General features: G+C 33.8%; 1 protein-coding gene across 7 annotated transcripts in view; it reads left to right on the top strand.

The window, feature by feature from the left end:
• The window catches only part of RPS6KA6 (ribosomal protein S6 kinase A6), a 135,187-nt gene extending 122,983 nt beyond the window's left edge, over positions 1–12,204 (top strand). For all 7 annotated transcript variants that reach the window (XM_066356682.1, XM_066356683.1, XM_066356684.1 and 4 more), the window contains 2 exons: positions 5,315–5,455; positions 6,687–12,204. In XM_066356682.1, coding sequence (XP_066212779.1) covers positions 5,315–5,455; positions 6,687–6,812 — 267 coding nt within the window. In that variant the 3' untranslated portion in view covers positions 6,813–12,204. The remainder of the gene's footprint in view (positions 1–5,314; positions 5,456–6,686) is intronic.
• Positions 12,205–12,660: the final 456 nt, after the last annotated feature.

Below are 12,660 nucleotides of genomic sequence, written 5' to 3'. Positions count from 1 at the left end.
TATCAAGGTCCATCCATGTTGATGTAAATGATCCGATGTCATCATTTCTTATGGCTTAGTAGTATTCCATAGTATGTGGAGTTAATTTTTTTCAATGAAAATATAAGAAAACAGTGTTTTTGCACTTCATTATGAAAAACTGAATTTTTTTTTGAAATGGAGATTTTGATATTTCCCACGAATGCTTAGTTAATGCCATAAACATTGACCACTTCCTGTGTATACATGCTGGTTATTACTTTAAAAAGAAAGCTGCAGTAGTTATATAAAGTTCAAGCATTACCATTGACTTAAGTGGGGAAGAATAAGAAGTGTAGTGTGCTTTAGTATCAATACTTACCAACCAGACTCTGACCACCTGTATGCATTACACACTTACTAGCTTTGTGACCTTGGGAATGATACTTAACGACTTTAAGCTTCAGTGTGCACATCTATAAACTGAAGATTGTAACAGCATCTGCCTCAGGGCTGTTATGTAGATTAAACAAGTTACTCTACTATAGGACACAGAGTAAGTGTTCAATAAGTGTCAGCTGATATTAAGAATGTATAAATCATTCTGCTAATTAGTATTAATCTGAACTTTCCATTAGCAATAGACATCCTCTGAGTAAAATTTAAGGCATAGGAGCATATTTCGTATTTGTAGAGGCTCATCTCCTAAAATTATTTTTTTGTTCTCTCACCATCACTACCTGTATCTTTCAGTAATCCCTCAGAATCCTCAGGAAAGCGAACAAAATCAGATAAGTTTTAATGATGAGCAACATGGTGGGGTTTTTGTTACTAAATTTTAGGGTGCATAGTTGATTGTATGTTGAAACTCATTTTGGTGAGTGGGAATAAAGGGACCTAGTGGTTTGTGCTAGACCATTAATTTTTTTTCTTTTCTGTGTGAGAGGAGGGGAAATAGACAGACTCCTGCATGCGCCACGACTGGGATCCACCCGGCAGTTTCTGTCTGGGCCGATGTTCTAATATAGGGCCATACTTGGAACTGAGTTATTTTTAGCACCTGAGGCAGATACTCCATGGAGCCATCCTCACAACTGGGACTATGCCCTCAACCAACAGAGCCATGGTTGCAGGAGAGGAAAAGAGAGAGAGAGAGAGAAAGAGAAAGAAAGGGGAGTGGTGGAGAAGCAGATAGTTGCTTCTCCTGTGTGCCCTGACCGGAAATCGAACCCAGGACATTCACACACCAGGCCAACACTCTACCACTGAGCCAACAGGCCAGGGCCACCATTGATTTTTTTTTAAAGAAAGCCTTACTGAGGTATAACTGATATACTACAAAATGTGTGTATTTAACGTATGCAATTTAATGTAATGACATTTACACACTAAGAAACTATCACCAAAATCAAGATAATAAATGTATCCATCACCCCTAAGAGTTTCCTTTTTGATTTTATAACCCTTTCCTCCTGTTCCACATCCCTGACTGCAGTCCCCAATCCCCTCATTCTCTGGCAACCATGGACCTGATAGTTCAGGTTAGTCCACATTTTTCTAGAAATGTTTGTAAATAGAATCATAGGGTGCATACTCTTTTTTGTTGTTGTTCCTCTTTCACTCATTGTAATTATTTTGAGATTCCTCGATGTTGTAGGAGTATACCAATAGTTCATTCCTTTATAGTGCTGGATAATACTCCATTGTGTGGGTACACCACATTGTTTGGTTTTCCTTTTTATTGAATTTGTTGGGGTGAAACAGTTTAACAAAATTATACATGTTTCAGGTGCACAATTCTGCAACAAATTATCTGTATACTGTATAGTGTGTTCACCCCCCTCCAAGTCAAGTCTCTTTCCATCACCATTTATTCCCCTCTATACCCTCCTCTTTGTCCTGGTATCCCACCTTCCCCCAGAAATCACCATAAAGTCTGTGTCGTGTTTTTTCTCTTCACTCAATCTCTCTGCCCCTGCCAAGTATAGATGGACCTGGAGAGCATTGTTCTAAGTGTAACAAGCCAGTCAGAGCAAGACTAAGTACCATATGATTCCATTCATATGTGGAATCTAATGAACAAAAAGATACAGCGCAGTTTATTCATTCGCATCCAATGGACATTTAAGTTGTTGGCAGTTTTGCAGTCTTGCCAGTAAAGCTGCATTGATTATCCATGTGCAGATGTTTGTATGGATGGTTGCCTTTTATTTTTTTGTAGAAATACTCAGGAATGGAATTATTGGGTCATATATTTAATTTTTATGAAACCGTGTTTCAAAGTGTACCATTTTACATTCCTACCAGCAGTTTTTGAGAATTCTTCCATATCGTTGCTGAAACTTGATATGATCATTTATATTTATATTACATTTTACTTTTTATTAACTAAGTTCATATTTTCAATATTTTTACTAAAGTCCTTAGATTTTTTTTTCAATGACTGTCTACATTATTTTGTGTTAGTTTCAGGTATACAGCGCTGTGGTTAGACAATTATATACTTTACAAAGTGTCTCCAATATTTCAAGAACCCACCTGGCACCATACATAGTGATTACAATATTGTTGACTATATTCCCTCTCTTGTACTTTACATCCCATGACTGTTTTGTAACTATCAACTTGCACTTCTTAATCCCTTTACCTTTTTCACCCATAACCTCACTTTCTTCCCATATGGCAGCCATCAGTCTATTCTTTGTATCTATGAGGTTGTTTGTATTTTGTTTGTTCATTTACTTTGTTCTTTATGATTTCACATATAAATGAAATCATATGGTAAGTGTCCTTCTCTGTGTGACTTATTTAATTTAGTATAATTCCCTCTAGGCCCATCCACCTTTTTTAAAAAAAAATTTTAATGTTTTAATTAATTTGAGAGAGAGAGAGGGGAATGCCACTTGACATTGTCCCCAGCTCAGTGATGCTCTTCTCATTTGCTTTTTTTGTGTTGCACTATTTCTCTCTGATAGTATCTATTGTTGTGTCATCAGCAATGTTTTTAATTGTCTTATCAAACTTTCTGTTAATCCCATTAGTTTATTTTTGTCTCACATTTTAATTTACATTTCTAAAAGCTCAATTTGTGTCCTTTTATATTTTCTTTGTTTCTACTTATGTTTTGACACAGGAAATGGAATTATAAAAAGTTTAAGGTCTTTATCTGTTGCTTCTAACCTGTGTGAGTCAATCAATTTTGATTGATCTTTTTTCTCCTTACTATGCATTTTATTTTTCTTCTCTTTTCTATGCCTGATTATTTTTGATAAAAGCCAGGCATAGTAAAATTTACCCCAGTGGGTGTTGGTCATGTTTTTATTTCTATAAATATTCTTGAGATTTATTCTGGACCTCAGTAAAGTTAGGGGAAACAAGTTGGTATTTTTACATCTTCTTTTTAATGTCTTTTAGTCTGGGGATATTCACTATTCAGGCAGGTTGCTTCTAAGTACTCTGCTAAATACTCCATGAATTATGAGATTTTCAAATCTGGCTGCTGGGAACAGGCAATATTCTAACCAGCAAGAGCTCTGATTTCTATAATCCTTTCAGATATTTATTTCCATTGTTTTGGGGGCAGTTTTTTTCCCCCCTCCACATTATGGGTTTATCAGTAATAGGCTGAATACTTGAGGGAGGACCCCTACACTTCTCAGTAGTTCTGTCTCTGATCCTCTCACCTCTCTGGTCTGTCCTGTTAACTCTCTGTCTGTCATGTTCTCTGACTCTTAGTTCCATCTGCTCATCTCAGGGAAACTGCCAGGCTCTACCCAGGTTTCTCTTACCTGAGCAACAGTCTGAAGACTCTCTTCAAGGTGGTAAACTGGGGCAATCATAGGGATTAATTGATTTGTTTCCTTTCTTGTAGGGATCACTCTCCTTCATTGCCTAATCTCTGATCTTTTGAAAGCTATTGTGCCTGTATTTATGGGGTTATTTTTGGCGGGAGGTGAGATGGTAGTTTCAAGCAGGTCGGTTAATCCAGCCCCTGGCATTCCACCTTGGCCAGAGATGCAAGTCCTTGTATTGCTGAACATTTATCATTTTTATGCTTATCCTTTAAGTCTGTTTTATTGAACTAATCACTGTTATATATTTTTATATTATTTTAAATTTGTTCTGCCCATCTGTTCCAATTTATTTTTTTCTTGGTTGTTCTGCTCACTTCCATAATTTCAACCAGTTACATTATTCTTCAAATTCTGATGTCACTCTTTAGAGTTTTTTAATTTCACTGCCTCTGTTATTGAGGAAAAGATTAAAAAGTGATGGTTCAGTTTCTATTTTAGAATGTGCTATGTTAATGGAATTTACTTCTCCTTTCTCTAAAATATGCTTGAGAGAGGGTTTCTTTAAAATTATCACACAATTTTATATCTTTAAAATTGTGCTTTACTATAAGGTTCTATTTTATAACATTTTTTTATTATCAAAGATAAAATAAACATATTCGCAGTTACTCTGATGCAAAATTTATGATACTCTGACCACTGCTACTTCTAACCTTGTGATTTCTGTTTTGTTTTCTTTAGTGTTTCATACAGCAAACCGTTATTGGGTATATTAATGACTTGGAATCTCCCCTTCTATGTCGTATCTGTATACACATACCCTTATACTTTAGGGCCCAGCTTTCCAGCAAATATCAATAGTTCCTTTCTCCTCTTAACCTTTTAGCGCATTCCAGGATAACTCCTGCTGATTTGCAGTTTCCTTCTCCCTCACTAACCACATTCCAGTCTCACAGATTCAATATCCCCTTATTTAAAAATAGTAAGTAAAGATTTACTATATATTGAAAAATCTATTTCATGGTTCTCTTTTCTTCTTTTTTTATTGTAGAAATTAAATTTAATGGGCTGACATTGATCAATAAAGTACACAGGTTTCAGCTGAACATCTCCGTGGCATTGCGTTGTGTGCCATCACCCAAAGTCAGATCATTTTTGTCACCGTATATTTGTTCCCCCTCCCTCCCCTCCCTCCCCTTCATAACCACTTCACTTTTATCTACGTCCATGAGTCTCAGTTTTATATCCCACCTATGTGTGAAATCATACAGTTCATAACTTTTTCTGATTTACTTATGTCACTGAGTACAATGTTCTCAAGGTCCATCCATGTTGTCGTAAATGGCACCACGTCATCCTTTCCTATGGCTGAGTAGTATTACATCATATATAAGTACAGTTAACTGTTGAGAGTATAGGCTTGTTTTCCCTAGGGGTAGTTGTCAAATCAAACAGATTTAAAATATACTGATACTTTCTTATTTTGAGAAAATGTGAAATGATATATATTTACTAAAATTATTATTGATGCATAGTTTTATATATACTTTTTTTAAATTTAGGATTTGCTTTCCAATATGCTACATATGGACCCACACCAGCGGTATACTACAGAACAAGTGTTAAAGCACTCATGGATAACCCACAGAGACCAGTTGCCGAATGATCAGACAAATAGAAATGATGCATCTTCTGTCGTTAAGGTAAAACATACTTTTATATACTTTCTGGATGCTTGATACCTAGTAAAGTCATTGTATGCAATTCACTGATCAAAAGTATTATCTTTTAAAGATGTAGTTATAAATTTGTTTTATTGGGTTTTTTTTTAAATAACAACCACAGACTCTTCTTCACTTTTTCTATAGCATTTCTCATGATAAATATATGTTTCTCAATTGTATTTTCCTAGCTCTTAGAAAATACTAGGGCTAGGAGTACACTAAATGCAAGTTTCATATGGAAACAAAAGATTGCTATGCTTCCTAACTTAATAACCACTGGTGTATGATTCTATATGTATAGACATTGAACCTAGATTTTAAATTTTAGTAATAGATGCATTCATCTCTTTATGGACACTTAAATTGTTTCCATGCCTTGACTATTGTGAATAATGCAGCAGTGAACATGGGGGGCACAGTTATCTCTTTGAGGATACAGATATTGTGAGATGCACAGCCATGCACACAGTGGGATATTAATAAGCTTGAAAAATAAAGAGATCCTGCCATTCACAGCAACACAAATGATATACTTGGAAGACGTTATGTTAAGTGAAATAAGTCGGACACAGAAGGAAAACAAAGTGACATGATTTCTCTTACATGTGAAATCTAAGCAAGTCCTGTATGTAGAAGCATAAAGTAGAATGATGGTTTCCAAGGCGGAGGGGAAAATGGGAGTTGATCAGAGCATATAACATTGAAGTTACGCAGATGAATAAGTCTAGAGATCTGATGTATGGCATTATGACTTTATTTAATATTACCCATTGAATACTGGGATCTACTAAGAATACTCTCACCACACACAAAAAAATGATAACTATATGAGGATGTTTTGATTAACCTGAATGCAGTAACCATTTACAATGTGCACGTATATCAGAATATATTTATATACTTTAAACATTTAAAATTCCTATTAAAATAAAATTTAAAACATTTTAAAAGCAAATTAAATTAGTGACAAAAGACTGATAGATTGATATATTGTAAGATGCATAGTTATTGGAATAAAAAATATACAAGTAATTAGGTATTAATTCACCAGGGAATCATCAATGTATAGATCAAGTATTCTCAATTTTCCTGAGAGGGAAAGTGTATTCTAGTTAAATCTCTCATGATATACTTTGAAGTCTGTTTTGTTTATTGTTTTTGTTGCTTCCAGATATTTTTTTTCAGCTGGTGGTATTTCTCCTTATTTTAGGGAGCAGTGGTTGCCACATATTCGGTCCTGGCTCACAAGACCTTCCAACCAGTCCTGGAGCCTGTTGCTGCATCAAGCTTAGCTCAGCGACGGAGCATGAAAAAGCGGACATCGACTGGCCTGTGAGATTTCCAGTGTTTCTCAACCAAACTGGATGAAGAGAAACTAAATGTGTGGCTTTTGCCTAATCTTATATCAAAAGCATTGTTTTCTGCTACATCACTTGAATATTCTTTTCAGCCTCCTTATTTAGGGGGAAGTGAGATTAAAGAATAAACATACACAGGTCCACAATATTCATATGTTGTTTTGCAGTAGTATCCAAGATTTATTTAAGTATATAACTGGTGTACACAAGGTCCTAATAACTTTTTTGCACACTAATTTCTAAAATTCCTTTTAATTAAAGTTCAATAGTTTTTCTGATTTCAATCAATAATTGTTTGGAGAATCATTACCAATAATTAAGATGCAAATATAATAGTATAATGCCAATCAGTTTCACTATTTTTTAACATCAGATCATGAAGGATAGACCTTGTTAAAAAAATAAGTTGAAAATGTGTTGTAGAAGTGTTATTATGTAGAATCAAAGGACTCCATTTATTTGGTAGTAACTCCACCCTGTAGTTACTAAAATGTAGACACAGTAGTTTGGTACCAGAGCAAAATTTATTTCTGTTAATATGTGAACTCCTGCTATGGTTGGTACCAAAGTGTTTACAGAAGAATCAAATGGTAATGTGTGCAGTCAGACCTGTATATTATCCATAGGTGGCCTCATCTACAAATAAAGGTTTATATAAGGCTTCTATAAATTTCACTTCTAATGGAATTGTAGAACAAGTAAAGAGTGTTTTAACCAAAGGCTTTATATTGGGTTGTGACCTACTAAATAGGTCATAATTAAACCTTTGAAAATAAAGGACATGGTGATCACACTGCCTTGGTGTTACGTCAGCTGACTTTCAAGTGAACCAACTGGATTTAGTCATCACCTGTCCCCACCCCAGAATCAACTATGCTGTTGTACTTTGGACTTTCCATGTGCTTTGAGTTACAATGTAGCGTGCTAGTCTACCTTGAATCCTATGGTAGCATAGTTGAAATTTTACTGCAGTGGACTTGTGAGCATAACACACATGACGTAGTATAATGCATTTTAGTAAACTTTAGACAATGCTACATAATTGTTTTTGCTTCAAGGAGATAAACTGACATTTTAAATAAGAAGTAATATTAATGATCTACATAAAATCTGAACACATTTTTAATTTATATCATAAAATAAATCTGGCCAAATTGGTCTGATATATATGATTCAGAACCACTGTGTAGTATGTATTGTTTTCTTTAAATGATAAAAATTTTAAAAATCTTTTTGTGTTGAATAAAATACTATTACTACTGCTATTACTACTACTACTACTACTACTACTACTACTACTACTACTGACAGAATGAACACATGAATGTAAACTGGAGGATATTACAGGGTTGTTTTTTTTAGTGACTATAAATGATCTACTTGTGTGTGCTAGATGTGCTGTTTGCTGTGTATTTTATTTTGCTTAATTCAGAGACAATTGATTTCTGATTGCTGGAGTATACAGTTTAGCCTAGGAGACTTAACTTTGGTATTTAATAAAAGAAAGTATACATATTATCTTTATAATGTGAGTGATATATATTCCATGCACAAAGATCTGTTTATTGGGCGTGATCTATAAAAAAAAGTATGTATCTTCACTTTGAGGTGTCTTTTTGCAGTAATTGAAAGACATTAAAAGAACATCTATGTCACATGGAAAACAGTACTTAGACTGGTATTATATTAGACTTTTATGCCCCAATTTGCCTTTTTCTTTCATTTGCTTTATCAGTAGAAGAAATTGCATGTAGCCATTTGTGTCCATATATTCTGACTTATCTTCTTGTTGGTATCTTCTTTGTGCTATTAAGGCTTCCTATCAAAATGGATATGACAAATGCAGAGGTGTGATTTTGGTGTTGAACTTTTCAGAACAGTGATATTATTTCCATGTGTGCTTTCTAGTAACAGAATTAAAATAAGTGAAGTTTGAAAAAGAACAATGATCAAAAAATAACTCAATCTTTCCATAATCAATAGTTTTTTAAAAGTTGGTGATTTTTTTATTAATTTGCTAGTGAATTTGCACGGAAGGGTCATGCCATGCAGCCCTTTTATGAAAGGGACACAATTAGAATTAAGCAGTGAACAGTAGGATTCCTCATCACTCAGTGAGGATTGACAATGTATAAAAGACACATATGCTAGACACTGATAATTGTGCAAGCATTTTCTGGTGGAAAATTCAAACTTAGTAGCTTATCTATAGTAGGGAGCAACCTTCATATAAGGGAGACCTTCAAACTGTACCCTCATTTTATAGAAGGAACCAAGTTAAGGATGCCTAATCAAGTCCATCTTGGCTAGAACTCTAGAGCAACAAACACAGATGTGAATGGGGCATTTTCTGATGGGGCTAAACCAGTTTAAAAAAATCTTTTTATAAAATTTTAGAATATTGTGGTTTTTAATGGATTCATGAACTACAATTTTGCATTGCTTTTCTTTCTAGTTGATACTTCTTGGTAGTATTTAATAATAGCACACTTTGGGGTTTATATTGTTTTCTGGAAGGGAGAGGATATTGTACTTTTATTTCCCTCAAAGCGAAAACACAAATTTCACCCAGATAGACTTACTGTCTGATGTCCTAAAGCGCATAGTATCATGAATAAACTGAGGAAACCATTTGCAAGAAAATTAAAATGTAGTGCCAGAGATGGTGATTTTGTGCAGAGGGGAAAAAAAGTTTTCAGTTCATTCATGAAAACTGAACCTTAGACTACTTTGTTAAACCCAGTAGTACCAAAACATTGATTTTTATGACTTATTGCCTTTGGCATTTAAACATAGTAAAACATTTTGATAACACTTCTGACTAGCCCAAAGGGATTTCATATGTGTAGGCAACCCACAAACTTAAGAACAGACACTTGGTGTTTATTAAAACATCATGCTGAAATAGTACTGACCACATAATCTTATTTATATTGATCGACTACTATTTTTCTTGACAATAAGAGACACTTTATATCTGAAGAAGAAAAAGAAGCACTTACCTTGGCCTTAAGGTTAACTAGAACACTTAGGCTTTAAACTAGGCAAAACATGTCTTTGGCATTTTCTACATCCTCTTACTCTGGCTCTCCTATTTGATTACCTCATAGAGGACTATATGATTGAATTAGTCCTGAAAGATTCTGTACCCCAAAAGCACCTAACAACCTTCCCATTCCCCTAATCAGAACTACCCTTCTCACAAAGCAGCTATTTTGAGCTAAAAGGGTGAAAGGAGAGCTAGGTCACTGGCTAGTAAATAATTGGCAATTTTCAAGAAAGATGTCCATTAATCAAATGACTTTCTACTTGTTAGATTTTCAGGCAATATTACTGGATGAGAATGACTTAAAATTCAGTTATTATCAAGGAAGATACCTTTGGGCAAGAAATTTACACAGTATGCCCTAAGGCCAGATTGTCCAATAAATTGCTGTTGTTGTACTGCCTCCTTTCCTCTTCTCAATATACATTTTCTCTTAAAACCTCCAAGCTTTTTTAATCACAATGACCTTTACAATGAACTTCCGTGACAGGATGGTGTAGAGGGAGGCAGTTGTTGGCAAATCCATGTTAATCTGTAGTTTTGCTTCTCATAGTATATGACCCATAACATGAGGAGTCTCCTTTGCCCCCAGGCTCCTATCTCTACTGTATTTATACAGAAAAGGAAAGCACAGAAAGGTTGAATGCAAACTGTCAGTGGGGTCAAAGTCTCCTGATCCCCTGACTAGATTTCAGGACACAGAGATCCTATTTATCACGGTGTTACTTCTCAACAAGAATGCAAGCCCTATTAAGTGCAGATTGATCAACTGCAATGAAATGTTTAGAACAGTTTCTTGCATTTCACAGCTAATTCAGATAGTTTTGGCATGTATCTCAAAATGAATGATTGCTGAAATGAATAGAACAATTCAGAAGTGTGTTTTCTGCATTCATGTGCAAGAGTGTGTGGCATTGACCATGAAAATCCACAAATACATTTTACTCATGGATGCTCTGCTACTGGTTTTAGTCTTATAATATAGTGAAGACCATCAATTTTAATAAAATGATAATGCTTGATCTCTTAAAATTTAAGTTGGTTGCTAATACTTGAGGGTATAGTAACTCCTAAGTCATAGGCATACATTTCTTTGAATTATGAAGAAAAAGAGAAAGTTATTTTTAGAATACAGAAACTCAAGCTTGCTTGCTTTCATTCTAGTGCACAAATTATGTACCTTTTAGTTTGTTGACCAGCAAGAAATCTTAACAAAATACTTAGAAATAAATATATATGTAATTGTCAAGTTAAGTTTTGCTCTATATTCACATTTCTAAACCTTGGACAAGGGAACATCTGTTTTGTTTTCATTCTATTTGTCTAATTATAGAAATTAATCTACTCTTCACAAAGTACTTTTTAGACATCTAATTTTATGTGGGACTGTGCTAGAGAATGTACTAAGTGCTTTAGTTTCTTAATAAATTGTCATATGTGACCAGATTTATTTGCTTTTTTTCTTTTGTATCAACTAATATTGCTCAGGTCACATTTAAGTTTTCATTTCAAATTCACTCACTCTGAAAAGGAGAACACTTGTGGCAAAAAAAAGTTTGTTAATATGATACTTTTTTATATCTCAAAAGCATTATGACAAGAAATACCCATTTTAAAAGTTATAGAAGATATCCTAATATTCAAATGCAAACATGGTTTGGAAATGAGAATTTATCTTGCATTAAATTTCACAGTACAAAAAAAGGAGAATGTGATGTTTTTGTGTTAAAATTTTTAAAAATATACTATGTAGTGTTAGTTAATGTTACCATTATGCAGATGTATAGTTTGCTATAGCCACAATTGAAAAATCTTTTCTTGCCAACACTTCCCAAGCACTTTGGGATTCCTAAACTTATTTTCTGGTATACAAAATATGATATTTAGTGGCATTTATTGCACTTCTTAAGATAGAAATGGCATTAAATAGAAATTGTGTGTAAATTTGATTCACATGTAATTAAGAACTTAAATGTGACTATTGAAAGGACCCCAATATTCATATAACTGTATTTTCTTTTTCTGACTGCCATATGGAGTTTATAACATCATTTGTTTTATAAATGTTTTTTAAAGCATTGCTCCTTTTAACATGAAAGTTTTCATTGTACTACATTTTTCATGTAAGACTCAATCCAATAGTGCATTTTATAGTGTGTTTTTTTCCCTCACAGTGCTGCTAAAGAAATGGCTATCATTTTGAATTTACAACATGCCAAAGATAACATAGAAATTATATTTATTTTTGTTTTTGTTAAAACTCTGTGAGCAACATTTGTCAACATATCATGTTAACTTACTGGCATTCTCTGAGTACTAAATAAAAAGGCTACAACTTTCTAACATTTTACAGTTGACCTTGTTTGATCATTTATGTGTATAAAACTCCACTTTTATAAATATGTACAGCAACTTGCAGATTTCATTGAAAGTAGCTGTACGTTGTTAAAGAGCCAGTTGTAAAAAAGTGTTTCAAGATATTATTTGTTTATACATATACCTTGATATTGCTGGAACTGTAATATTTTCTCTTTAGGACAACTCTTCTAATGTGCATATAAAGGAAGATGACTCAAGAAAATGGAGATGAAGAGTTTACATTTTTAGGACATATTAGGAAAATGCATTTGTCTGCAAGTTAGTTAGGGTGAAAACATTTTATGCATTAAGAACAAATTAAAATCTTAGTCTCTAAGTATTGGAAAAATATTTCAAGTTTGGAATCAAGTAGAATAACAAATTCTACCCCCTCAAATGTTATTCATTTATAGGCCATGTTA

The sequence above is a fragment of the Saccopteryx leptura genome, chromosome X (genome assembly GCF_036850995.1).
Source record: "Saccopteryx leptura isolate mSacLep1 chromosome X, mSacLep1_pri_phased_curated, whole genome shotgun sequence".
Classification (NCBI taxonomy): Eukaryota; Metazoa; Chordata; class Mammalia; order Chiroptera; family Emballonuridae; genus Saccopteryx; species Saccopteryx leptura.
This window is presented reverse-complemented; position numbering and strand designations above follow the sequence as displayed.